The sequence below is a fragment of the Cynocephalus volans genome, chromosome X (genome assembly GCF_027409185.1).
Source record: "Cynocephalus volans isolate mCynVol1 chromosome X, mCynVol1.pri, whole genome shotgun sequence".
Taxonomy (NCBI): Eukaryota; Metazoa; Chordata; class Mammalia; order Dermoptera; family Cynocephalidae; genus Cynocephalus; species Cynocephalus volans.
In genome coordinates, this window is record NC_084478.1 from 20,991,034 (window position 1) to 21,017,806 (window position 26,773).

Here is a 26,773-nt window from a genome sequence, read left to right on the forward strand (position 1 = left end):
TTAATCCCTTGCAAGAGTATTCAAGAAAACAAAAAGAAGACGGCGACGATGACGACATACATTCCATATCAGCAATATAGGAAATCCCCACACCATATCCTTGAGATGCATACATAAGTATATAAACAAAATTACAGTAAGAATTTTAATACTACACGAAAAAAGGATAATTCCCAGGAAAGCACACCTGAACAAACAAGAAAAGTTGGGGAATCAAAATTGTCCTATATCTTTAATAAAAAATTGTGTTGGTAATGAAAAATCTTCTTAGAAATGAACTCCACACACTGATGCCATAAGTCACGAACTTTTCTTTATACTGTGAAATGATAGTATTCTTGCATAAGTACTTCTATGTGATAGAAATAGTAAAAATACCCTCCCATATGTTTTATGAGGCCCATATAAACTTTACACCAACATAATAAGAATGTTATAACAAAGGAAAATTATTGTCATATATTCCTAATGACATCCCCCCACAAAATTAAGCAACATATATTTGACAAACAACCCAGATATTCAAACTAAAATACCGCATGAACAAATCAAAGGATGAATTATAGTGAGAAAAAAATTCTGGAATCCAACAAAAGAAAGGACAGAAATCATGTCACAAGACAGAGGGAAACAAAATGACCAAATTTTCCATCCACACATGATAAAAACAAATAACAAAAACTTTTGAAAAATTGCACCCAATATCATACATAGGTGATAGGGAAATATTGAAAACGTCTCCCTGCAATCAGGAAAGTGACAAGAAACCACCTACTACCGATAGGTCTATTCAATGCTTTACAGAGATGATAATAGCCAGGGCACGAAAGCAGGAACATTTAAAAAATTTAAAACCTTTAACGATTGAAGAATAAATAAATAATCATCTTTAATCACAGATTGCATGTTCATGTTTCCAAATTATATACAAGTAATCTATAGATAATGCATTAGACTTAAAGAGAGAATTTAGCATGATTGGGGGATAACATATACTTAAACAACAGCAGATTTGTTTCAACAATATATATAAATCATAAGAAAAGCCAAAAAAAAAAAAAAAAAAAAAAAGCCTGCAAGACAAAGGTATATTTTTAAGGCTTTTCCCATGTACTAATCAGATAAATTTTGTGAGGGTTTTGTCTCTGCTTACTGTTATTTTTATCTTCTATCATGGCAACAAAGGCCCCTGAATATAAGATAAACTTCACTCTATATTTGACATTTAATTATGGTGCAACAATTAAAAAAAGAGAATTCTTGGTCACAGTTTTACTTATGGCCTCTAGTTTAATGATCTTAACTGACTAATTACAGGTTAACTTCTTATAAAGTGCTCACAAATTATTTTTTTTCTAATAACTTCTTTATGTTTTTCTTACTTTTCTAATTATTTTCTAAACCTTCTCTTTCTAAGAACCAGCTTCTTTATTCCAATCTGCTCTACTTTAAAACAAAAAAAGCAAAGAGTATATCTTCCAAAAATTGCTAGTGATATGACATCACGTGATTATTTTTTGATTTACATCATGTAGCACAGATATAGTGTGTGCATAGTGTGAAATTTTGAGAAAATCTTATACATATTCCTTTTAGAAGTAATTGTGATTATCAGTAAAGTGTGTCAACATCTATACACATAGACATTTATCTACCTAAAGTTTACACAATCATGTAAACTTTAGGGGGAGCTCAGGCCCTACCCTGCCACCCCGAACCGGCACAGAGCAGGTGATTCCACTGGCACCAGCCAGCCAGCAGAATCACGTGGCTCCACGTAGCCCCATCTTGCCTCAGAACCAGGGGGGAACAGCAGCCTACAGATCTGACCCACCGACTTTGACCGAGCAGAGCTTCACACATTAGGTGCTCATTCAATGACCACAGAGTCAAGAATGGGAACCAAATTGGTTTAACATAACCACCACCACACCTACTGTCAAGATGTAATACAGTTCACCCCCGCAATAGCAAGCAAGGCCACTCCACAGCCAACCTAAGTGTAATAGAAGAGGCATACCCCCTATCAAATGAATAAGGATCAGTGATAAAACACTAGAAGTACAAATAATAAAGAAGAAATGACACCACCGAAAGGATACAGTAATGCCCCAAAGTCAGACTCCATGGAACAGGGAATCCTTGAAATGTCTGAAAAATAATTTTGAGTAACGATCTTAAGAAAACTGGAAGAAATAAAGGAAGACTCAATTAGAGAACAGAATGAAACAAGAAAAAACATCCAGAGTATGAAGGAAGAAATCTACAGAGAGATTAATACCATAAAAAAGAGTAAAGCAGAACTTCTAGAAATGAAAGACTCACTCAATGAAATAAAAAGCACAACTGAGAGCTTGAGCAGCAGGGCAGAGCAAGCAGAAGAAAGAATTTCAGAGCTTGAAGATGGTCTTTTTGAAATAACTCAGGCAGACAAAAAAAAGGAAAAAAGAATTAAAAATATTGAGGAAAACCTAAGAGAGATAGCAAACAATCTCAAGCACTGTAACATCCGAATTGTGGGTATTCCTGAAGGGCAGGAGAAGGGAAAAGGTATCGAAAACCTATGCAAAGAAATAGTAACAGAAAACTTCCCAGGTGTACGGCAAGACACAGACCTTCAGATCCAGGAAGCTCGAGGCCCCAAACAGATTCAACCCAAAAAGATCCTCCCCAAGACATATTATAGTTAAATTCACAAAGCTCAAAGACAAAGAGAGAATTCTACAAGCAGCAAGAGAAAGCGTCAGGTCACTTACGGGGAACCCCCATCAAACTAACAGCAGACTTCTCAACTGAAACCCTACAGGCCAGAAGAAAGTGGAACGATATATTCAAAATACTAAAAGAAAAAAACTGCCAGCCAAGAATTCTTTACCCACCAAGGCTCTCCTTCAGAAATGAGGGAGAAATAGTGTATTTCCCAGACAAACAAAAGTTTTGGGACATTCTCTGGGATAGACCATTTATTAGGTGACAAATCTAGTTTCAGCAAATTTTTTTAAAATGAAATCATTCCAACAAAGCTCTTCAGACCACAATGGACTAAAACTGTATTGTTTCTACAATATAAAATAAGCAAACCACTGGAAGATATACAAATACATGGAAAATAAATAACAGGCTCCTGAATGACCTATGGGAGGAAGAAGAAATTAAACAGCAAATCACAAAATTTCTAGAAGCTAATGAAAACAAAGACACATTGCAACAAAACTTGTGGGATACTGAAAAAGCATTACTAAGAGGCAAATTTATTGCAATAAATGCTTATGTCAAAAAAATGGAAAGACTCCAAATAAACGACTTAACTCTATGCCGTAAAGAACTTGAAAAAGAACTATCCAAACCTAAAGGCAGTAGATGGAAAGAAATAATTAAGATCAGAGCAGAACTGAATGAAATAGAGACTCAAAAAAAGAACAGAAAAGACTAACAAGAATAAATGTTGGTTTTTCGAGAAGATAAACAAACCAGACACACCATTAGTTAGATTAACAAAAAAAAGAAGAGAGAAGACCTGTATAACAAAAATCAGAAATGAAAAGGGAGACATTACAACTGACACCACAGAAATACAAAGAATCATTAGAGACTACTATAAACAACTGTCTGACAACAAATTTGAAAATCTGGAAGATATGGATAAGTTTCTAGACACATCTAAATTACTAAGGCTGAACCAAGAAGAGATAGAAAACCTGAATACACCAACAACAGCAAGGAGATTGAAGCGGTAATTAGCAATCTCCTAACAAAAAAAGCCTAGGTCCGGATGGCTTTACAGCTGAATTCTATCAAACTTTTAAAGAGCAGTTAATATCAATTCTCATGAAACTGTTCCAAGCAACTGAAACAGACTCTACTCTCCCGAACTCATTCTATGATGCCAACATAACTCGGATACCAGAACCAGATAAAGCCACAAGAAAAAATGAAAATTGCAGGTCAATATTCCTGATGAACCTAGATGCTAAAATCCTCAACAAAATATTAGCAATTAGAATACAGCAACATATTAAAAAAATTATACACTATAATCAAGGACGATTGATCCCAGGGATGCAAGGATGGTTCAACATATGAAAGTCAATAAATGTGACACATCACATCAACAAGTTCAAGGACAAAGACCATATGGGAAAAAAAAGACCCCTAATTGCCAAAGAAATCCTGAGCAAAAAAAGAAAGGCGGAGGCAAAACTCTGCCTGACTTCAAATTATACTACGAAGCTGTTGTAACCAATACAGCATTATAGTTGTATAAAAATAGACATTCAGAACAGTGGAGTAGAATAGAGAACCCAGAAATCACTCCTCAGGCTTATAGTGATCTGATATTAGACAAAGGCAACAAAAATCTACATTGGGGAAAAGATTACCTCTTCAACAAGTGGTGCTGGGAGAAACTGGATAAATAGTAAAAAAATTAAAATTAATAAAAATTTTAAAAATAAAAAAATAAATGTTTTCTTTTTCTAGATATTTATCAGCTAAAATTCAAAAGTCCTTATAACCCTAACTACTCTTGTAACTTTTTTTCTATTATCATGGGAACTTATGCCCTTAAATCTATGATAAACTGCACAACAATATACTTAATATTTAATCCTAGTGGAACAAATAAACGGGCATTCATTGTGACAATTTTACTTATGACAAATAGGTTAATGATCTTGCTAACTAGAGATCACCTGCTTCTAAATGTTTTACTATTAAATTATATTATTTTCCTACATAAATTCCTCATATATTTTCTCCTTTTTTTTTTTTTAAACCCTTTACTGTTTCCGGCTTTAAACGTTAAATTCTTACCTGTTCTGTACTACCTTACCAGAACAACAACAACAAAAAAACATAGAGTAGATCCTCCAAAAATATCATTAGTGACGTCCCTTCGTATCACTATTTCTTTGATTTTTCTTTTAGTAATTATCAATCCGTCACGTACTCAGTGTAAATTTTTTTTAAAAATGCAACTATATATCCCTTCACAGAAGGAACCATGATCAGCAGGGAGGAGTGTTTTTAAACAGATACATACAAAATTATTTACGTATGTAATACATTTATGTACCTGTACACACAAGTGAAATAGTTGGCTTTCTTTTCTATGTCCTTGTGATTTCTTCTTCGAGTATATTAGATCTACCTGACTGATTGTAAAAGTTACATAGTATTCATTATATTAAAACAGTATATGTTACTTAAAGAAAATTTGTTTTCCCTTTTTGTTTCCACACTTTTTTGCACACTTTTAACAAGGTCTGACAGATACAGTTGTAAAAAGACAATTACCATTTAAAGGAATAGGCAAATTTAAAACTTTGCTAAAAATACCCAAATAATTTTACTTATCCAGGATCACTTTATACATCTTCCATAATCTCATATCAATATAAAAAATGGCATCTTGTTACCTAATTCCCACTAAGTATTCAGCATATTTTATATACTAATTGCAAATTCCTGATTATTTTTGTGTATATCCTTAGTGCATTTTATTAATTCCACTTGTTAAAGAGAGTATCATTTCATAATTACTTGAATACCAAAATGATTAAACAGTAAGCCTATGTATACACCTAAAATTTTGTTACTTTCACTTATGTTCTACATATTTCCTCTTAATATAATTGATTTTGATATGTACTATATATAAATCACTTCACATATAAAGTATGCTTTTCCAAAGAATAGTTATATTTTACGTTATTTAATTAAAGCATATAGAAAATATTTTGCTATAGGTAATGCAAGTGTCATTCCTTATTTTGGATCAGGAGTTTTAGTCTGTCCTTATACATTTTCTCATGCATGTCAACATAAACTGTAGATCAGCAATTTCAGAAACAAATCCTTTGATATTTTGCTTGTGATGTGGTTTAATTTGCATATAATCTGTGCAGATATGCTTATGTATTTTAATAAGAAAAATTGATACTTTGTCTTTTTAAATTTTTCACGGGCTTTTTTATATCTTGCTTTGTTTTCTTCCTCTTGCCAATCTGCGTTATCTTTTTATTTACTTAAATGGAGAAATTTGGATTGACAAAATAGCTGTTGAAGTTTTAAAAGACATAATATACTCTATATTTAATATTAATATAAAGTATCAAGAGTATAAGTTAACAAATATATAGCAACCAAAAACTTGAAAGAAATAAAGATAGATAACACCCATACCCAAGTAGGATGATTTAATGATAGCTTCTTTCTCAACAAAACCCATGTAGAATGAGAGAAAAAGCACAAACATCTTTCTAATGCTGAAAGAGGAAACATTCAAGCCAGCATTCAACATCCAGCAAAATTATCATTTCAAACTGAAAATGAAATAAGACAGAGCCACACAAACCTGAGACAATCTGCTGCGGGCCAACCTGTAACATAAATAATGCAACAGGAAGTTCTCCTGGCTAAAGGGAAACAACACCTGATACATACTGGGAACTACAGAAAGGAGCGAAGAGGCCTTGCGAAAAAATAATTGAACATATATTAAAGACTTTTATTTTTATTATTTCATTAAAAGACAAATAACATATTAATTTTTAGCTCCCACCAATACGTAAATTCACACACACACACACACACACACACACAAACCGGGGGGGGGGGAGAAGATATAACAACCACAATTACTTGAAGTTGATACGACAAGCAAACAGAAAGGACATTGTTGGGGGGCAGGGGGGGAGGGAGAAGGGAGGGAGGTTTTGGTGATGGGGAGCAATAATCAGCCACAATGTATATCGACAAAATAAACTTTAAAAAAAAAAATAAAATAAAATAAACGGTTTTTAAAAAATATTTTTAGTTGCATTATTTAACATATGTATTTCCTTGATGTGCTTCCCTTTAATAAAGACTTATTGTGCAGACTCAGAAAAAAAAAAAAAGACAAATAATACTTGAAACAAAAATGTAAGTAGAAATGTAGAGGGAAAATATTTGCAAAATTCATCAAAGTTTAAGGTTAAGATTGGCGTATTTAATTTAATGTGCTTTCACTCCTTTACCAAAATTAATTGAACTGTTGTGGTTATACAAGTATTTACACAAATTGATATGATCCTAACTTGAAAGAAATCAAGATAAGTAAATGATTCATATGCCAGCCCCTTCAGCAATGACTGAACATAATACAAAGTGGTGTAAATAATATCATGGTTACTATACCTGTATAATAATAAATCACCAAAACACATACTGTCTACAATATATTCCATTTTTATTTGTTAAATTTTATTACGCTATACGTCGGTAATATACTTCTACCACCTAATCCATACCTGGTACTTGATGGGAACTAGGGAAATATTTAGACAATCAAAAGAAAAAAGAAATTAAATGGAGTACACTGAACAAATGATGACAGAATAGCTCCACTGCTTGGGTAGGTTATTGCCATAAAATATTTCTATATTATTGATATAAATATTACTAATTGGCTATAGAGGAGAAACAACTAAAAACAAAAGCATATTTCAAAAAAATAGTATGTGCAGAATTGTCTGCTTTCATTAAACGACAAACAAGCCATTTCCGTCCACCCCTCCTGCTAAGAAAAACCAAGAGAGCGGGTAGATATTAAACACATTGTGTGAAAGCACCATAAACCCAAGGAAGCAAGCATTGGAGGAGAATGGATCTCAGTTTGAAGAGAAGCCCAGGTGGTAAGACCCAAAGGTGATATCCGTTTTCCCTCAAGGCTTATACTAATTCAAAGGAGGTGACTGAGAAGCCAAGATGCTACGTAGGAAGTTTTAGATGAGACGTTAAGCACCTGACCAGGGCTTTCAGCAGCCTCACTAAATCAGGGGATGCAGATTCACTTCAGGGCCCACCATGGCAGAGAAGATTTGGAAAACAGTCCAAAGATTGACGTGACATCCCTTATAGGCTATTTACTTCGTGTTAATATAAATTAGAAATAGAAAACTCTTCCCAAATCATGACATCCAGCTTCTAAAGGACTTAATCACTGATTTAGGTGAGATGAACGATCCCAGCGCACCTCTCAAAGCAAAAAGAAAATGCTCCCGGGATAAAAATAAAATCATCCAGAACATACAATTATCCTTTAAGTATTTCATACAGAAAGTCCAGCATGCGATAAAAAATAACCATACAAGCAAAATGTAATAAGAAAGGGCCTACGATATGTTTTCTTCATTTACTGGGGTTACCTGAGACAGAAAGACATCCGTCCTGGCAATGTTGAGTCACAGTGAGATACAAATGCACAGCGACTAGAAAGCTACAATCAAAAGAACTAACTATAACAACTGCTGGCAAGGAGGTAGAGCAACCACAACTCTTACTGCTGGTAGGATGGAAAATAGTACAATCACATCCCAAGAAATTTTGAAATGTTCTAGAAAAACATATACAACTCTCCTGTTATCCAGTCATTTCTTTCCTTCATGTTTTTCAAAGACAAAACAAAACAAACAAACAAACAAGCAAAAAAGAACCAAGGTATACGTTTATACCATGTCTTATGCAAGAAGACATTTAATAGCACGTGAATGGTGAAAGGGGCTTGAGCAGAAACAGGAAGGAGAAATACAATGGCTGACAAAGAAACTTGGTGAGGGGGGATGATGGACATTTACATTATTTACTTGTGGTGGGGATTTAATAAATATAAAAATATCAGAACTTATAATGTTTCTTTTAAAGTTGTACAGTTTACTTTAAAAAATTATACCTCAATAAGTTATTAAAAAACGTGTAAATGTATCAAACCATGGGCATAAAGAAAAATTCAAGCCATTTTTGCAATAGAGGAAATTCTCCAAATTTAAGATTTGATAAAACATTTCACAAAATTAGAAAATAAACAAGGAATAAACCAAAAGTTGAAATAAAATTACAAGTATGATCAATTAATCAAACTAAAAAAATTAAATAACGAGCAATACTAGAAAGTTTTTTTTAAAGGTTAAATATATTAGATAAAATCTGGTAAAACTGATCAGAAAAGAATACCAAAACCAGCACCACCACCATCACCAACAGCAATACAGAAGGGACCATCACTATAGATTATGGAGACACACACATTATATTACAATCAGATTTATGCCAATAAATTTTCAATTACATGATATATCACAACAAATAAAACAAACACCATTTAACAAAGAGATAAACTAGTAAATGCCGGTAATTTCGTATTTATTAGGTAAAATGCATCTGTACTGAGAACCTTCTTACAAATGAATTCCATGTCGTGATGCCTGCATTCCTATCTTCTCCATGTAACTGAGAAAGATGTCACCACCAATTTTGCACAACCTCTTCCACAGAAAAATAACATCAAAACACTCCCAAAATGTTTTATGAGACCCCTATAAACTTTGGACCAGACTGATAAGGACATTATACATAGGGAATTACAAAGGTTTTAATGCCTCATGTCAAAAAACAAACAAAAAAATAAATAAAATGAAAAACTTTTGTTTTACGAACAGATCAAAGATACCTCAACGAAAATACGCTATGAACAAAATGTGTTTCATCCAAGAGAAGATTTTTGTTGTCTTATCATTTTGAACTCAAACTAGTTTGGCAAAGAAAGGAGTAAAATCATATCACTATCACGACAAATGATAAAGAGAAACCATTGGACATAATTTACTACTAATTAATGATTTTTAGAAACTTAGAAAGCTACAGCAAATATCATAACTATTGGTGAAATATGGAAAACCTCTAGGGAAACTAAAAGACAACAGGGAGTCCAAACAAGGACCCTGGAAAAAATTTTGACCTATGACACCTACAGCTACAACTAACAGTAGATGCAGTCTAACACTCAGCCAGATAAAAACATAACACCTTAACCTAAAGACTTATTTAAGTCAATTCCTTATACCCAATACATAATGTTGGGCTTTCAACTGAAAATTACAAGGCATACTAAAAGGGGAAATATAAAATAAAATAACAGTTTGAAGAGTCAGCCATCAAAAGCATCAAAATAAGATTCAGATATGGCAGATATTTTGGAATGCTCAGACTGGAAATTTTAAATAACTATAATTAATACGTTAAGGGTTCCAATGGAAAAAGTGGACAACAAGCAAGAGCAGATGGGTAATGTAAGCAGACGAATGGGAAACCTATGACAGAAGCAAAGGCAAATAAAATAATATAAGATCAGTAAGAGATTTTAATTTTAAATTAAAAAGAATAAATCGTCTAAAAATGTTATTTTCATAAAGGATTTAAAAAATTGATAAGTCCCTAGCAAGACTGATGAAAGAAAAAACTCTGTATAATTTACATCAGCAATGTAAAGGAAATCCTCACACAACATCCTGGAGGGACATACATAATTATATAGGAACATTTATACTAATAAATTTGATATTTCACACAATGAAAAAGTACCAAGAAAAACAGAGCTTGACAACTCATAAACCTAGGAAATCTCAATTGCCCTGCAGCTCATAAAAAAATTGCATATTGAAAAATACTTTTACAAATGAAACACAAATGAATTCTATGCCTGAAATTATAAATTTTCTATATGATGAGAATAAAATAACAACAATCTTTTACAAACTCTTCCACATAATAAAAAGAGTAGAAACACTTCCCAAGATCTTTCATGTGACCTTTATTATCTTTCTGCCACAATAAGTATATTATAAGAAAATAAAACAAATATGTATATTCCTCACGAAACCACACTTCCCACTCATCTCCTCCCATAAAAAAAAAAAGAAAAAGAAAAAGAAAAGAAACCACTTATGTTTGACAAACAGAAACAAAAGTTTCAATGATATAAGGTCATGAATAAGCTGGGTAGCATCCAAGCATGAATTATTGTTGGATTAGCACTTTGTAAAGAAACTAATTTAAGAAAGCAAAGGAGAGGGTGATATCACCATCATAATAGATACAGAGAAACCATATGACAAATTAACCATTCAGTTATAATTTTTTAAAAAAACTTACCAAACTTATGTAAATAACATAATTAGAGGTGAAATACTGAAACCCTTCCCCCTGAGATTATAGAGATAAGAATGCCTACTATAACCAGTTCTATACAAAATTTTAGGTAGGTCACATAGCCAGGACAATAATGCAAGAAAAATAACAAAATGTATAAAGATTGGAAAGAACAAAATGAAACTACATTTATTCATAGATCGAATAATTATGACCTCAGGCTATTAAAAAGCGATCTATAGGCAACATAGTAGAATTTTTAAGTGAATTTAGCAAGAGAGCTGAAATTCACAGTTAAACCTGAACATATTTTTTCTAGGACTAACAATTCTTATTTAACTTTTTAAATACACATCATAAGAAATGGCACAAAAATCATACAAGTTCTTAGTTTAAATGTTTTCTTTTTCTAGATATTTATCAGCTAAAATTCAAAAGTTATTCTAACCCTGATTCCTCTTGTAATTTTTTTTTCTGTTTTCATGAGAACAGATGCCGCTAAATGTATATAAACTGCACAACAAAATACTTAATTTTTAAACCTAGTGGAACAAATAAAAGGGCATTCATTGTGACAATTTTATTTACAGCCACTAGGTTAATGATCTTGCTGACTAATTAGAGATCAGCTGCTTCTAAATGTTTCACTATTAAATTATATTATTTTTCTACATAAATTCTTTATGTATTTTCTTATTTCTTTTTTTTAACCCTTTACTATTTCTAGCTTTAAATGTAAAATTCTTACCTGTTCTGTACTACCTTACCAGAATGAAAGAAAAAAGAAAGAAAGCAGTAGATCCTCCAAAAATATCACTAGTGAGTTGCCTTCATATCACTATTTCTTTGATTTTTTTTTACTAATTATCAATCCTTCATGTGCTCGGTGTAAATTAATTTTAAAAAATAATGCAACTGTATATCCCTTCACAGAAGGAACCATGATTAACAGTGAGGAGTGTTTTTAAACGGATACATACAAAAATATTTACATATGTAATACGTTTATATATTTGTGCACACAAGTGCAATAAAGTAGTTTGCTTCCCTTTTTATTTCCTTGTGATTTCTTCTGCAAGTATATTAGATCTACCTGACTGGTTGTAAAAGTTACATAGTATTCATTGTATTAACACAGCATATGTTACATAAAAAATATTTGTTTCGCCTTTTTCTATCCACACTTTTATGCACACATTTAGCAAGGTCTGTCAGATACAGTTGTAAAAAGGCAATTACTGCATAAAGGAAGAGGCAAATTTAAAACTTTGCTAAAAATACGTAATTAATTTTAAATATGCAACACCATTTTATACATCTTCCATAATCTTGTCTCAATATAAAGAAGGGCATCTTATATGCTAATTGCCAATTCATGATTTTTTTCTGTATATCCTTAGTGCATTTTACTAATTCCACTTGTTAAAGAGACTATCATTTCATAATTACTTGACTACCAAAATGATTAAATAGTAAGCCTATGTATACACCTAAAATTTTGTTACTTTCACTTATGTTCTATATATTTCCTGTTACTTAATTGATTTTGATATATACTATATATAAATCACTTCACATGTAAAATATATTTTTCCGAAGAATAGTTATATTTTGTATTATTTTATTATAGCATACAGAAAATATTTTGCTATAGGTAATGCAAGGGGCACTTCATTATTTTGTATCAAGAGTATTAGTGTGTCCTTATACATTTTCTCATGCAACTCAACATAAGCTGTAGAACAGCAATTACAGAAACAAATCCTTTGGTATTTTGCTTGTGAATGTGCTTTAATTTGCATAGAATCTGTGCAGATATGCTTATGTATTTTAATAAGAAAAATTGATAGTTTGGAATTTTAAATTTTTCACAAGGTTTTTTTTATTTTGCTTTGTTTTCTTGCTCTTGCCAATCAAAGTCATTTGTTCATTTACTGAAATGGAGAAATTGGGATTGACAAAATAGCTATTGAAATTGTAAAAGACATAATAATCTCTTTATTTGACATTAATGTAAAGTATCAAGAGTATCGGTAAACAAACATATAGCAAACAAAAACTTCCAAAACAAACAAAAAAAGATAGATAACACCCATACCCAAGCAGGATGATTAAAATGATAACTTCTTTCTCAACAAAACCCGTGGAGAACCAGAGAAAAAGCACCAGCATCTTTCCAATGCTGAAAGAGGAAACATTCAAGCCAGCATTCAACATCCAGAGAAATTATCCTTTCAAACTGAAAGTGAAATAAGACACAGCCACATAAACCTGGGACAATCTGATGCTAGCCAACCTGTAATATAAATAATACAACAGGAAGTTCTCCTGGCTAAAGGGAAACAACACCTGATACATACTGGGAACTACAGAATGGAGCGAAGAGGACTTGAGAAAAAAAAAATTGAACACATATTAAAGACTAGTTTCTTTCTATTATTTCATTAAAAGACAAACAGCACTTGAAACAAAAATGTAAGTAGAAACGTAGATGGAAAATATTTGCAAAATTCATCAAACTATAAGGTTAAGATTTGTGTATTTAATTTAATGTGTTTTAACTCCTTTACCAAAATTAATTATACTGTTCTGGTTATACAAGTATTTACACAAAGGGATATGATCCTAACTTGAAATAAACCAAGATAAGTAAAGGATTCATATGCCAGCCCCTTCACCAATGACTGAACATAATACAAAGTGGTATAAGTAATATTCTGGTTACTATTGCTGCATAATAACTAATCACCAAAACACATATTGTCTACAATATATTCCATTTTTACTTGTTAGATTTTATTAGGCAATACCTCAGTAATATACTTCTACCACCTAATCCATACCTGGTACATGATGGGGACTATGGAAATATTTAGAGTATCAAAGGAAAAAAAAATAACTGGAGTACATTAAACAAATAATAACAGAAAAACTCCACTGCTTGAGTAGGTCATTGCCATAAAATATTTTTAGATTATTGATATAAATATTATTAATTGGCTATAGAAGGTGAAACATCTAAAACCAAAAACATATCTCAAAAAAATAGTATGTGTGGAACTGTCTGATGTCATTAAATGGCAAAACAGCCATTTCCATCCACCCATCCTGCTAAGAGAAACTAAGAGAGCGGGTAGATATTAAATATATTGTTTGAAAGCACCATAAACCCAAGGAAACAAGCATTGGTGGAGACTGGATCTCAGTTTGAAGAGAAGCCCAGATGGTAAGACCCAAATGTGATATTCGTTTTCCCTCAAGGCTTATACTAATTCAAAGGAGGTGACTGAGAAGCCAAGATGCTACATAGGAAGTTTTAGATGAGAAGTTAAGCACGTGATCAGGGCTTTCAGCAGTCTCACCAAATCAGGGGATGCACATTGAGTTCAGGGCCCACCATGACAGAGAAGATCTGGAAAACAGTCCAAAGATTTACACAACATCCCTAATAGGCTATTTATTTCGTGTTGATATAAACTAGAAATAGAAAACTCTTCCCAAATCATGACATCCAGCCTCTAAAGGACTTAATCACTGATTGAGGTGAGATGAACTATCCCAGCCCACCTCAAAGCAAAAGGAAAACGCTTCCAGAATAAAAATAAAATCATCCAGGTCGTACAATTATCCTTAAAGTATTTCATACTGAAAATCCAGCACGCAATAAAAAATAAGTATACATGCAAAATGTAATGAGAAATGGTTAGTTTCAGGCCTACGATCTATTTTCTTCATTTACTTGGGGTACGGGTCCACCACCGGCCCACCCGAACAGCCCTAGCCTCGTTCCTTTTGGTGGGCGAGTGAACGGCCCGGGATTCCTCTTTCCCTCCTGTCCCCTTTGGAAGGAGACCGGGGAAGAGAGCCGTGAAGCGAGGTGAGCACAACCGCTGGCCCCAACCCAGCCCAGTTTAAAGGACACTCAGACGTGGTGGGGGTTCTGTCGAGCAGTTCCATTTATTATCACACAAGCACTTGCTTTTAAAGGCAAATGGGGAAGGGAAGTTTTTTACATAATCTTATCAGCTTAAAGGTCAAGAGAGCATGCATCCTGTCTCAATGCCTACCTATTGCAACCACGAGCGTGGAAGCGTGTATTTGGCCAATAAGGGCTAAGGCAAGGTTCCCGCAGACACCCCCACCCTACTTCCTCCAGGTGCCGTCTTACGCTGCCACTTTAATACGCCCTTGTGGGCCCATAATGGCGTCTCTTGTAATGTCACTTAAGGTGGCGTTAGTTTTTAAAGCCCGACAGGGTACCTGAGACAGAAAGACATACAACCTGGCAATTCAGAGTCATGGTGAGATACAAGTGTACACCGACTAGAAAGCTACAATCAAAAGAACTAACTATAACAACTGCTGGCGAGGAGGTAGAGCAACCGCAACTCTTACTGCTGGTAGGATGTAAAGTAGTACAGTCACATCCCAAGACAATTTGGCATGTTCTAGAAAAAATTAAATATACAACTCTCATGTGATCCAGTCATTTCTTTCCTTCAAGTTTTTCAAAGACAATATGAAAGAAACAAACAAGCAGAACTACCCAAAGTATATGTTTATACGAAGTTCTGTGCAAGAAGACTTTTAATAGCATGTGACTGGTGAATGGGCTTGAGCAGAAACAGGAAGGAGAAAAATAATGGCCAAGAAAGAAACTTGGTGAGGGGGGATGGACATTTACATTATTTTGCTTGTGGTAGGGATTTCATAAATATACTCATATCAAAATTTATAATGTTTCTTTTAAAGTTGTACAGTTTACTTTAAGTCAATTATAGCTCAATAAGTTATCAAAAACTGTGTAGATGTATCAACACATGGGCATAAAGGGAAATTCATGCAATTGTTGCAAAAGAGGAAGTCCTGAAAATTTGAGATTCGATAAAACACAAAATTAGAAAATAAATGAGGAATATAAACCAAAACTTAAAAGTATGATCAATTAATCAAACTAAAAAATATTAAATAATCAACAATACAAAATGGGTTTTTTTTCCCCAAAGGTTAAATATTTTAGATAAACCCTGGCAAGACTGATCAAAAAAGAACACCACCACCCGCACCATCACCATCACCAACAGAAATACAGAAGGGATCATCACTGTAGATTCTGGAAACACTTAAATTAAATTACAATCAAATTTATGCCAATAAAATGTTAATTACATGAAATATCACGAAAAATAAAAACACCACTTAACAAAGAGACAAACTAGGAAATGTCAGTAATTCTGTATTTATTAGATAAAATGCATCTGTACTGAGAACCTTCTTACAAATGAATTCCATGTCCTGATGCCTGAATTCCTATCTTCTCCTTGTAAGGGAGAAAGATGTAACCACCAATTTTGCAAAACCTCTTCCACAGAAAAATAACGTCAAAACACTCCCAAAATGTTTTATGAGACCCCTATAAAGTTTGGACCAGGTTGATAAAGATATTGTACATAGGGAATTACAAAGGTTTTTATGCCTCATGTCAAAAAACAAACAAACAAAACATAAAATGTAAAACTTTTGTTTTGCAAACAGATCAAAGATACCTCAACGAAAATACTCTATGAACAAAAGTGTTTCATCCAAGAGAAAATTTTTGTTGTCTTATCATTTTGAACTCAAACTAGTATGGCAAACAAAGGAGTAAAATCATATCACTATCACAACAAATAATAAAGAGATACCTTTGGACATAATTTACTACTAATTAATGATTTTTAAAAACTTAGAAAGCTGCACCAAATATCATAACTATTGGTGAAATATGGAAAACCTCCCCCTGAGATCAGAAGACAGAAGAATGCCTACTGTCACCAGATCTAATCAACATTTTCTGGATGTTATAGTCAGGACAATAATGCAACAAAAAGAGGGGGAAAAAGGCATAGCAATTGGAAAAGAAGAAATTAATCCACCTTTATTCATTCATTGCATGTTTATGTTTCCAGACTATCTAAAAGCAATCTGTAGGTAATATATTACAATGATAAGTGAATTTATCAAGCTTGGTGGATACCATACAGCTAAACCTAAACACATTTTTCTGAGAACAGCAATTCTTACTTTTTTATACATATTTTAAGAAATGGCACAAAAACCTACACAATGTATTTTAAGGCTTTTTAAATATACTTATTAGATAATATTTGAGAGTCATTATAACCCTGATTATTGTTGTCATATTTTCTGATACCATGTGAATAGATGCCTCAGAATATAAAATGAACTTGATAATGCACTGGACATTTAATCCAAGGGAAATAAAAGAGGGCATTCTTTTTGACAAGTCTACGTACAGCCTCCAGTTTATTGATCTCATTTACTAGTTAAAGATTTACTCTGTCTCACTTCTAGTTCTGTCTTTAAGCATAACTTCTCATCTATTCTGCCCTACTTTAAAAAGGAAAATATTTCATTAGTGATATCCCTTCATGTGACTATTTCTTTGATTTCCTTTTATGAATTACAAATTTAGTAGGTGCTCGGTTTAAAATTTCCAAAATTGCAGATCATATCTCTTCACAGAGGTAATAATGATGAGCAGTGAAGTTTTATATGAACAGATATACACACACACATTCACTTGCACATATGATATAGTTATATACATGCACAGACGTGTGAAACAAACTGCAATTTACTTTGTTTTTTCATGAGTAGTATAACTTGGACATATCTTCTGCAAATATGTAAGAACTACCTGATTGGTTGCTAAGATGTAAAGGCCAAAAACGGTAATAGTCATGCATTGAACACAATATAATTAACTTAAAAATAGGTCTTTGGTCATTTTTTAACAAACTTTTATGAACATTGCTAAGTAGCTATTTTGACTGTAGTCCTAGAAGGAAAATTACTGTTTATATTGGGTTGACATTTTCTAAAATATCTTAAAGATACAAAGAACATGTGGCCCAGCCATTCTATTCCTTGATGCTTTTCCAAGAAAAATGAAAGTGTCTGTGCACATAAGAATGGTATTAAAATATTCATAGCATGAAAAATGGAGAAGTTCCTGGGCAGGACCAGAAGGGGTAGATCCAAAGGTGCACCTGGAAACCTGGTTGAAGAATGAATATGTTCATTATATTATTCACGATGAGGGCTTCACAAATATGTAGATACCTCAAAATGTAATATTATTTTAAAGTTATGTAATTTGTTATGTCAACTATACCAAAATAAAGTTGCTAAAAATGTGTAGTACCCATCAAAATATGTGTCTAAAGAAACATTTCAGCATTAAAAGGAAAAGAAGAAATCCTGAAATTTTAAGGTCGGAAAACCACCTCAGAATTTGGGAACAGAACAGTCAATTAAAACCAAAAGAAAACAGAAAAGAATAAAATTAGATTCAGTAAATGAAAGTCAGAAAAAAAAGTTAAAATCGACAAATCAAAAGTTAGTTTGTTTGTAATTGCTTTCCTTTTGAAAAGTTTAAAAGATTATAAACCATGACAAGACTGATGGGAAAAAAAAATAGAAAAAAGAAGACATACATTTCAATTCCAGAAATGTAGAGTAGATCATCATTAAAGATGCTGGTGATGCTTATATAATATTTGAAGTTATACAAAGTGACAAAATTCCAAAAAAAAAAAAAAAAAACACATCTTACAAAATAAGAAATTCAGAAAGTCTCAATGATACTTATGTGTATTAATTGAAGCCCATAGTGAAAATCCTTCCTACAAAGTTTCCACAGCCTAATGCCTGATTTTGTGAACTCTGACATACATTTCACAAAGAATACCAAACATGCACAACCTCTTCCACAGAATAAAAACAGTAAAAACACTCCACAGAATGTTAGTAAGATCACTATAAACTTTACACTAAACTAATAAGGACACTAGCATAAAAGAAAATCAACGGCTAATATGCATCAAGACAAAATTTTTAAAAATATTCTTATGTTTGACAAATGGAATCCAAAGACACTTTCAATTATAATACCCCACGCACGAATTGGGGTGAATCCAATGGACTGTTACTAGTCTAACATACTCAATCTCCTTAACAAAACAAAGGACAAAATCATGTCATGATCACAACAAATACACAGGAATCGTTTGACAAATTTACCATCCAGTTACGGTTAAAAGAAAAATCTCAGAAAACTGCAGCAAATATCATGATAAGTGATGCAATGTTGAAAACCTCACCCTGAGATCAGGATTGAGACAAGGGTGTCTACTATTTCCATCCATTGAACATTTTGCAGAGGTCATAGCCAGGGCAAAAATGCAGGAAAAAAATGCGTAATGAAAGCAAAGGAAGAAATGAACCCACATTTGTTCACAGATTTTATGTTTATGTTTCTAGAATATCTAAAAGCCATTTACAGGTAATAAATTAGAATTAATAACTGCATCTGGCAAAATTTCTGGATTTCATACAGTTAAATCTAAACACACTTTTATGAGAATAGCAATTCTTGCTATTTTATAGATATCATAAGAAATGGCATGAAAACCCTGCACAACAAGGTTACAATTAAGTCTTTTTTCATACACTAATCAGATACAAATTGAGAATATTTTAACCCTAAATATTCTTGTCAGTTTTTCTGATATCATGGCAACAGTGGCTCATGAATATTAGTTAAACTCTAGCTTTCACTTGGCATTTAATCCTAGTGGAACAACAAAAAGATCATTCTTTGTGACAATTTCTCTTATGGCCTTCAATATAATAATTTCGCAGACTAATTAGAGGTCAGCTTCTTATAAATCAATCACAACTAAATTAAATTATTTCTCCCCATAAATTTTCTATATTTTTCTCATTATTTTTTCTTTTATAACTCTGTTCTAATTTTGGCTTTAAGCATAATTTCTTACCTGGACTGTAATGTACTCATTAAAAAAAACAAATTCCATAAGAATCATTACTAATATGCTGTCATTTGAACATTTTATTTTCCTTTATTAATTACAAATAAATTGTTCACTCGACGTAAAATTTCCAAAAAGTACAGATTCATGTTCTTTCACAGGAGTAACCACGATTAGCAGTGAAGTGGGTAATTTAACAAATATACATATCAATATACATAAATAATACATTTATGTACATGGGAACACGTGAATAAACTACAGTTTGCTTGTTTTTTTACTAACAATATGTCATTACGATATCTTCTGTAATTATTAAAGATTTACCTGATTGGGTCTAACATCTGCATGGTATTTATGGTATGAACCCAGTTTATTGTATTGATAATAGCTGTTTTGCCTTTTTATATTCATATTTTCATACACTTTTGAAAAGTTCTGTCAAATACAGTCATAGAAAGGCAGTTACTGTGGAATAGGATAAGTGAATTTAAAATATTCTTTAAAAATACCAAATTAATTTCCAAAACAGTCCTATTTATGCTCTCTCCAAAATCTGGTATCAATGGATAACAATGTAATACCTTGTTATTTAATTTACACTAATTGTTAATGATTTTAATACTAATAGCCAACTAATACTTATTATTGGTATATCGTATATGGATTTTACTAATATCATATGTCACAGTATGTCATTTTATAATTATTTGAATACCAAAATTATTACATATTATGTATATAAATATATGCATAAATTGTTACTTTCACTTACAGTCTATACACTCCTTACTGAATTGGTTCTGATATGCACTCTACATAAATCACTTCACTAGCAGAACATGTTTTCCAAAGCATAAAGTTATTATATATTATATAATTAAAGTAATGCAAAATATTTTGCTATGGGTAACACAAGAGTTGTATTATCTTACAGTTTCTCACACTATTCAACATTAACATCAGATCAACAATTATAACAATTGATTTTAATATTGGCTTATGAATGTGCTCACATTCTTTTAATGTGTATACATATAATCTATGCAGATTTTTAAATTTATTTTAATGAGAAATAAAAAAATGGGACTTCTGGCTTTTGGTTTTTTCTATGTGTGGGGTTTTAATGCCCTTTGTTTTGTTGCTATTGTCAATCAAATCAAATATCCTTTTATTTACACAAATGGGAAAATTTGAATTGAATTGCTATTGAAAATAGCTATTGAAATTTGAAAATTTTAAGCTGCCAGATAAAAATCTAAAAGACCAATTTAAATGTAATAATAATAAAATCCAATAAACACAAAAGGAGGTACAAAAAGAGGGACAGGAATAAGTGATGGGAAAAATAGAAAACAAATGGCAAGATGGACAACTCTGAAACAAACTATATGTATAGTAACATTGGCTTTAAAAAGAGCAGGTCAGGAGGGGCAATAGCAATTCAATTCAATAGGAAACACTCTGAGAACTAAAGATACATCACCTTTCCAGGAATGATGATTTAAAGATGGCTGCCTTTCCAACAGAGTCCATGGAATATGAGAAAAAAGAGCAGAATATTTCCAATGCTGATGAACAAATGAAACTGTCCAAAGAATTCTATATCCAGCAAAATTTTCTTTCCAAACTAAGAAAAAAGACATATCCACATACACAAACTTCAGGCAGTTTGTCACTGAATCGTCAGTAATTTCTGTTGCTACAGGAAGTTCTACAGGCTGCAGGAAGTGGCACGTGATGAAAGCCGAGAATATCCGGTATGCCGGAAAAGCCCTGGGCAGAAAGACTGAGATTGCGCCCTCTGCTGACAGTAGTTGGTAGTTGTACTCATAACTTTTCTGAATTATGGCAATGCTTTTCCTATAACTGTGCCTTCACCAGTTTTGCCACTTACTAATCATCATTCACATTATAATAAAAGACATTTTCTTGCTTACTCTAAAAAGTCTTTGGAAGAAATGTCTTAGTTTCTTCTAATCTGCCCCTTACATCTGAATCTTTATCTTCCACCGTGTGACTAAAACACTCTCATGTAGTCATATGACAATATATTAAGGTTTTCTGGTTTTTTACAACTCTACAAAAAGATCTTTAAACTCTATCTCTTCAACCAAATTCTAGCTGGGTAATCTCCACATAACTTATATGACCAAAAATTTCTCTCTTCCTGCCACCATTCCTGAAACTTCAGATTTTACAGCCAAATCAATGGGTTCCTAATCCAGCATTACACATGTTTATCATAGGAGGTTTTATTATATACATATACATGTGCATATATATATGTATATATATATGTATGTATACGTGTGTGTGTTATAACATATATACACACACACACATTTATTTTTAAATAACTCCGTATTTTCTGAATGTTTGTGAAGTGGATGACAAGTTTTCTTCTCTGGATCCCCACAGTACAAAGCACATAAGAGGATCGTGATAAATTTTAGTTATTTAATAAGTGAATAATAAAGTCCAAGTTGTAATCTAAATATTGATCACGAAAAACAAACGAGAATCAAATTTGTAGATCTCTATACAAATACAAGCCTCACTACGGGTAAAATAATGATTTTGTTAAGGTTTAGGCAGAGATGATAGTATACCCGGAGCTCATAGAGAAAAGAGCTTTTATCCCCAGTATTTAAAACTAAGTGTCTGTACACTATGGCAGTAATAAGTACGTATTGAAAAAATGAGTGAATAAATGAAGTCTGTCATCATGTTACTAATGTTATTGATCAAATTATTAAGGAAAAACTTTTAAAATGTAATCTTTAACATGAGCCTGAGACTGTGGCAATGGAACTGGGCCTTTCTTTTTCGCTAGCTCTGTGAATGTGAATTTCCTGTGAACATGAAGAGTTGTCAGCCTGTTACGTAGAGAGCAGGCTTAAGCCGTGCCACAGTGTTCAACCTACGTCATGAAATTTATAACAAGCACGCATGCAAGCGCGGGGTGTTTCTTTTTGTTCGGTGGTATGTCATCAGAAACTCTTCTGGCTTGCTACTTTGAAATACCACTGGATCTTCATTGATGAATAGTGGAAGCTCCCTGATCAGTGTCCAAAATGAGAAGGAAAAAGAGAAAAACTTAGATGTCATCATTGAAAAACATTTTGGAGTAAAACAAAACAAAACAAAAAGGCAGGTCACCTCAAGGGAGAGAAGAGGTCACTAGTTCATTTTATATATAATGTTAAGTGTTTATATAAATAGTTGGAATTAAAGCATTTTGATTGTTGAGCTTGAGCACTTTCTTAATTGGCAGCTGCTTTTAAGCCACCTACAGAAATTTAATAATTTACTCCCTATAAAAGGTTTGACCATGGGCAAACCTCCCCTACAAACTACCTTCTACCTTAAGAGATAGAAGAGGGGAGTCTTATCGTGGTATGTCTTGAAGCTGAGCTTGGTTCATTGACATAGTGCAATTGTTAAGAAGGGCTGGAAACCAGAGCTGATAATGTCTGATTGTCATGTAAAATTAACTTAAGTAGAAAATAAAGCAACCCTTTTGACTGAGAGCCTATCTCTTATAATACTGAACCATCCATTCCCTGACTTACAGAAAGTACATACTTATCACTTTAGAGATCTCAGTGGAAAAAAAGGATGTTCTTTGATTATTGGTCAAAATTTTCCTATGTCTTTGGAATTACATATAGCTTTTCAAAATCACTTCTAAAATTATTAAGATTTATTACACTCAGATCAAGTATTCAAGGAACAATAATCTTTGTTTAATCCTACTTGTCACATGAAACACAACTTAAAGGTACAGAACACAATGAAAAAATATTTCCATAAATATGTGCCACCACAGACAAAGAAAAAAATTATATCACATTAATTTTCACGTGCTGAGAGAATGGAACCATACTTGGGTCTATCTTGCAAGAAAAAAATTATTATTGCCTCACGTCAAGAGAAGATGGCGTCGTCAGAGAAGACTGACTGCAGTCAGGAGAATCAACTCTACCTACAACAAACAAGCAAGTAAGCAAGTCTTGAAGAATATCCTTTTATGAAAATCACAGTAATTTTCTGAAGAGGTTTTGACTGATATGTATACTGTTTATTTTAATATATTTTTATGTCACATAAAGTGCTGACATTACATGATATAATCATTTCTACAGAAATTCTGCATATATTATTGACTAGATAAAGGCATTATGCAATTTGGGTCTTGCATAAATTATCAGTATACAAATATATTAATTAATAAATTATCAACATATAAATAATGATAATAAATTACCAGTATACAAATCACTGTCACACTGAAAATCTATTCCATTTGAGAAAGATTCTGGCTTTCAATATGAAAGAAGAATCAGGAAACCCTGTTTATACACCCACTATAACAATGCTCTATGTCATCTGCCTTGCTGTTCTGCTACGCTATCTTACACTATTGCCTTGCTGCATCTACCTAATTTATAATAATCGAAAAACACTTGATCACATTTTAATTTTTTTATTTAATGTTACCAAATATAATTAATAGATGAGCATATCCTTGAGCTAAAAAATAAAAAGTAGGAAAGGGAACAAAATAGTTAAATCCATTTGCTCCCATATCGCTGTGGATATTTATCACCTGTAAGAAAGGATGCACATATATTTTATAAGCCTCACGAACAGCTGGGATCAAGGATTTCTTTTAAGCTGTCTCTTAAGTTTTCTTAGTAATATATGGGGAGCCCCCCAAAACCCTAAAAATATCTGCAACTATTAATCATAACCTTTATTGAAAAATTTTAGAATTATAATCTGATCATAAAAGTTAAGTCATACATTTTAGTAAAGAAGAATATGGCCAAAGGGACAAAAAAATGGAGTAAATATTGAGATTTTAACTTGATTAATAAATATATATGCATATGTGTGCATGTGTGTGTATATATATACATATATATCGTTTGTACACTTAATAGACCACTATTTTATCTATTAATACTAACAAGTGAATATATGTTATTTTCCTGTATTAGCAAATAGCACACAGTAAGCTATGGGAATCCCAAAAGAGGAGATAAACTGTTCAATATGTAGACAGTATATGAATACAGAAAATAAACAGAATGTAATTCTCTTGTACTTTCCATAAAGATTGATCTACCATCTTTATATATGATCAGAAATTTTATAAACACTTGAATTCACCATGATATCTCTTCTTATTCTTTGAATGTGTGATTTTTCTTTGCCTTCAACACCATCCTATTCATCTTTCCAGTTTGGTGTCTAAATTACTTTATTCTGAAAAGCCTCCTCTCCAGATCAAATTGAATAGCCTTGTTAGGTGGTCCGGGAAATTCATTAGTTGTTGAGCTTTTAAATTGTTTCTGTTCTGCCACTCAACCTTTTCTCTGTTAAGGCAGCATTTGAGCTTCTCTTACTCACTATTGTAATCTGTGCCCCTACAAGAATGTCTGGCACATACTGATTTTCAAATACACATTTGTGTATGGAAAAAAACTATGACCAATATGTAGAATTATACCTGGAACACACTAGTTACTCAAAAAACGTTTGTATATGCTTTATTATCTTTAGAATTCCCATCTCCTACTGTAAACATAATTTCACTTACAAAGTGATAACTAAGAGTTTTTTACTTCGTTTCCCAGAATTTTTCATTCATAGTGATCAGTATGGATCAAAATGAAAGAGTCTATTTGGAATTGGATTTTACATGGAACAATCATCATGGGCCTAGACACAATACTAACCAATGCCTGTTTCTTACAATAGACCATGTATAGAATCCTCCTGGAAAAATAGCTTTGAAATTGTCACCCAGCAGGATGGTATAAAACACCCTTATCTGGGCTCATAAAAAGATTTAAGGGCTTGTTTTCCGAAGCTGGCTACAAGATCAGGCCTTGTGACATAATAGGTTATTTTTATCTGTGGTTATTCTCAATAGTGAATGGTGCTCTGGGATATATCCCAGAACTGAGATCCATAAGTGAACTTATAGTAGAGGTGACATCACACTTGAGTTGCCAGAAACTGACCCATCGCCAGCTTCCATTCAGCATGGAATAGAATAACCTCCTATTCAGCATGGAATGGGTGCTTAATTAAGAAGCCTTCCACCTTTACTGCAAACTACCTTCTGAAGAGACTACTGTAAGTGATATATTTCATTCTTGAAAATCCTTATGAACCTTTTAGTGTGAGGTTGTGTGTGTCATTATATGGTCTTGAACGTCAAGCAGTCGAGATGTCCATTTTAAAATGCTTTGATAGCCATTATTTAAGGAAAATGTAAAAGATTTAGTAATATTTCAAAGAAGGGTATTTTAATATGATGGTAGAATGCCAATTTTAAAGTTTTTATAAAATTTTGATTTTAAATACTAAATTATACATATTTGTAGATGCATATTTGACAGCTATAAACTATTTTAATTATTACACCACATGAAAATATAATTTTTATCAATTGCAACTGGCATAATCAATGGTATAATTAGGGTATTTTACTTTGTGCAATTGGTACACAGAATGGATGTTTACTGAGTACCTACTATCACAGTAACTTTCTAGTAGCAGCATTTAGAAATTTCAATCTTAAATTCAATTCACTTCTCACTTGGCAATTTGAATTAATTCTGTCTGATCAAGGACTCCAGCAATAAAATGAATTCTGAGTTGTAAAGTAAGCATATTATAATGATTATTTTGAGTCTGTCAGTTTGGGCATTTTCATTACAGTTTAAAGTGAACTTCAAAAACTTATAAAGTCATGAGCTGTATAATGATATAGTTAGATGGCGACAAGTAAAATATAAGGCAATTTGGAACATATAATTAATAGATAGACTGCATAACTTGATTGCATATATGATTTCCCCCTCTATGAAATATGCTCATATTAATTGATACAATAATCTAAAATGGAGAATAAAGCAAAACTTTGTGGCCTCATGATACACTCTATTGCT

General features: G+C 32.4%; 1 protein-coding gene across 7 annotated transcripts in view; it reads left to right on the top strand.

Moving 5' to 3' along the window:
* The window catches only part of LOC134366963 (uncharacterized), a 311,090-nt gene that overhangs the window by 256,010 nt on the left and 28,307 nt on the right, over window positions 1–26,773 (top strand). Inside the window, exon 7 of one of the 7 annotated variants that reach the window (XM_063083561.1) lies at window positions 21,514–21,652. The exons of 5 other annotated variants lie outside the window; for them this stretch is intronic. In XM_063083561.1, the coding sequence (XP_062939631.1) occupies window positions 21,514–21,598 (85 nt within the window). In that variant the 3' untranslated portion in view covers window positions 21,599–21,652. Of the gene's footprint in view, window positions 1–6,233; window positions 6,443–21,513; window positions 21,653–26,773 lie in introns of those variants that run through there. One more of the 7 variants, XM_063083562.1, reaches the window with a different exon arrangement.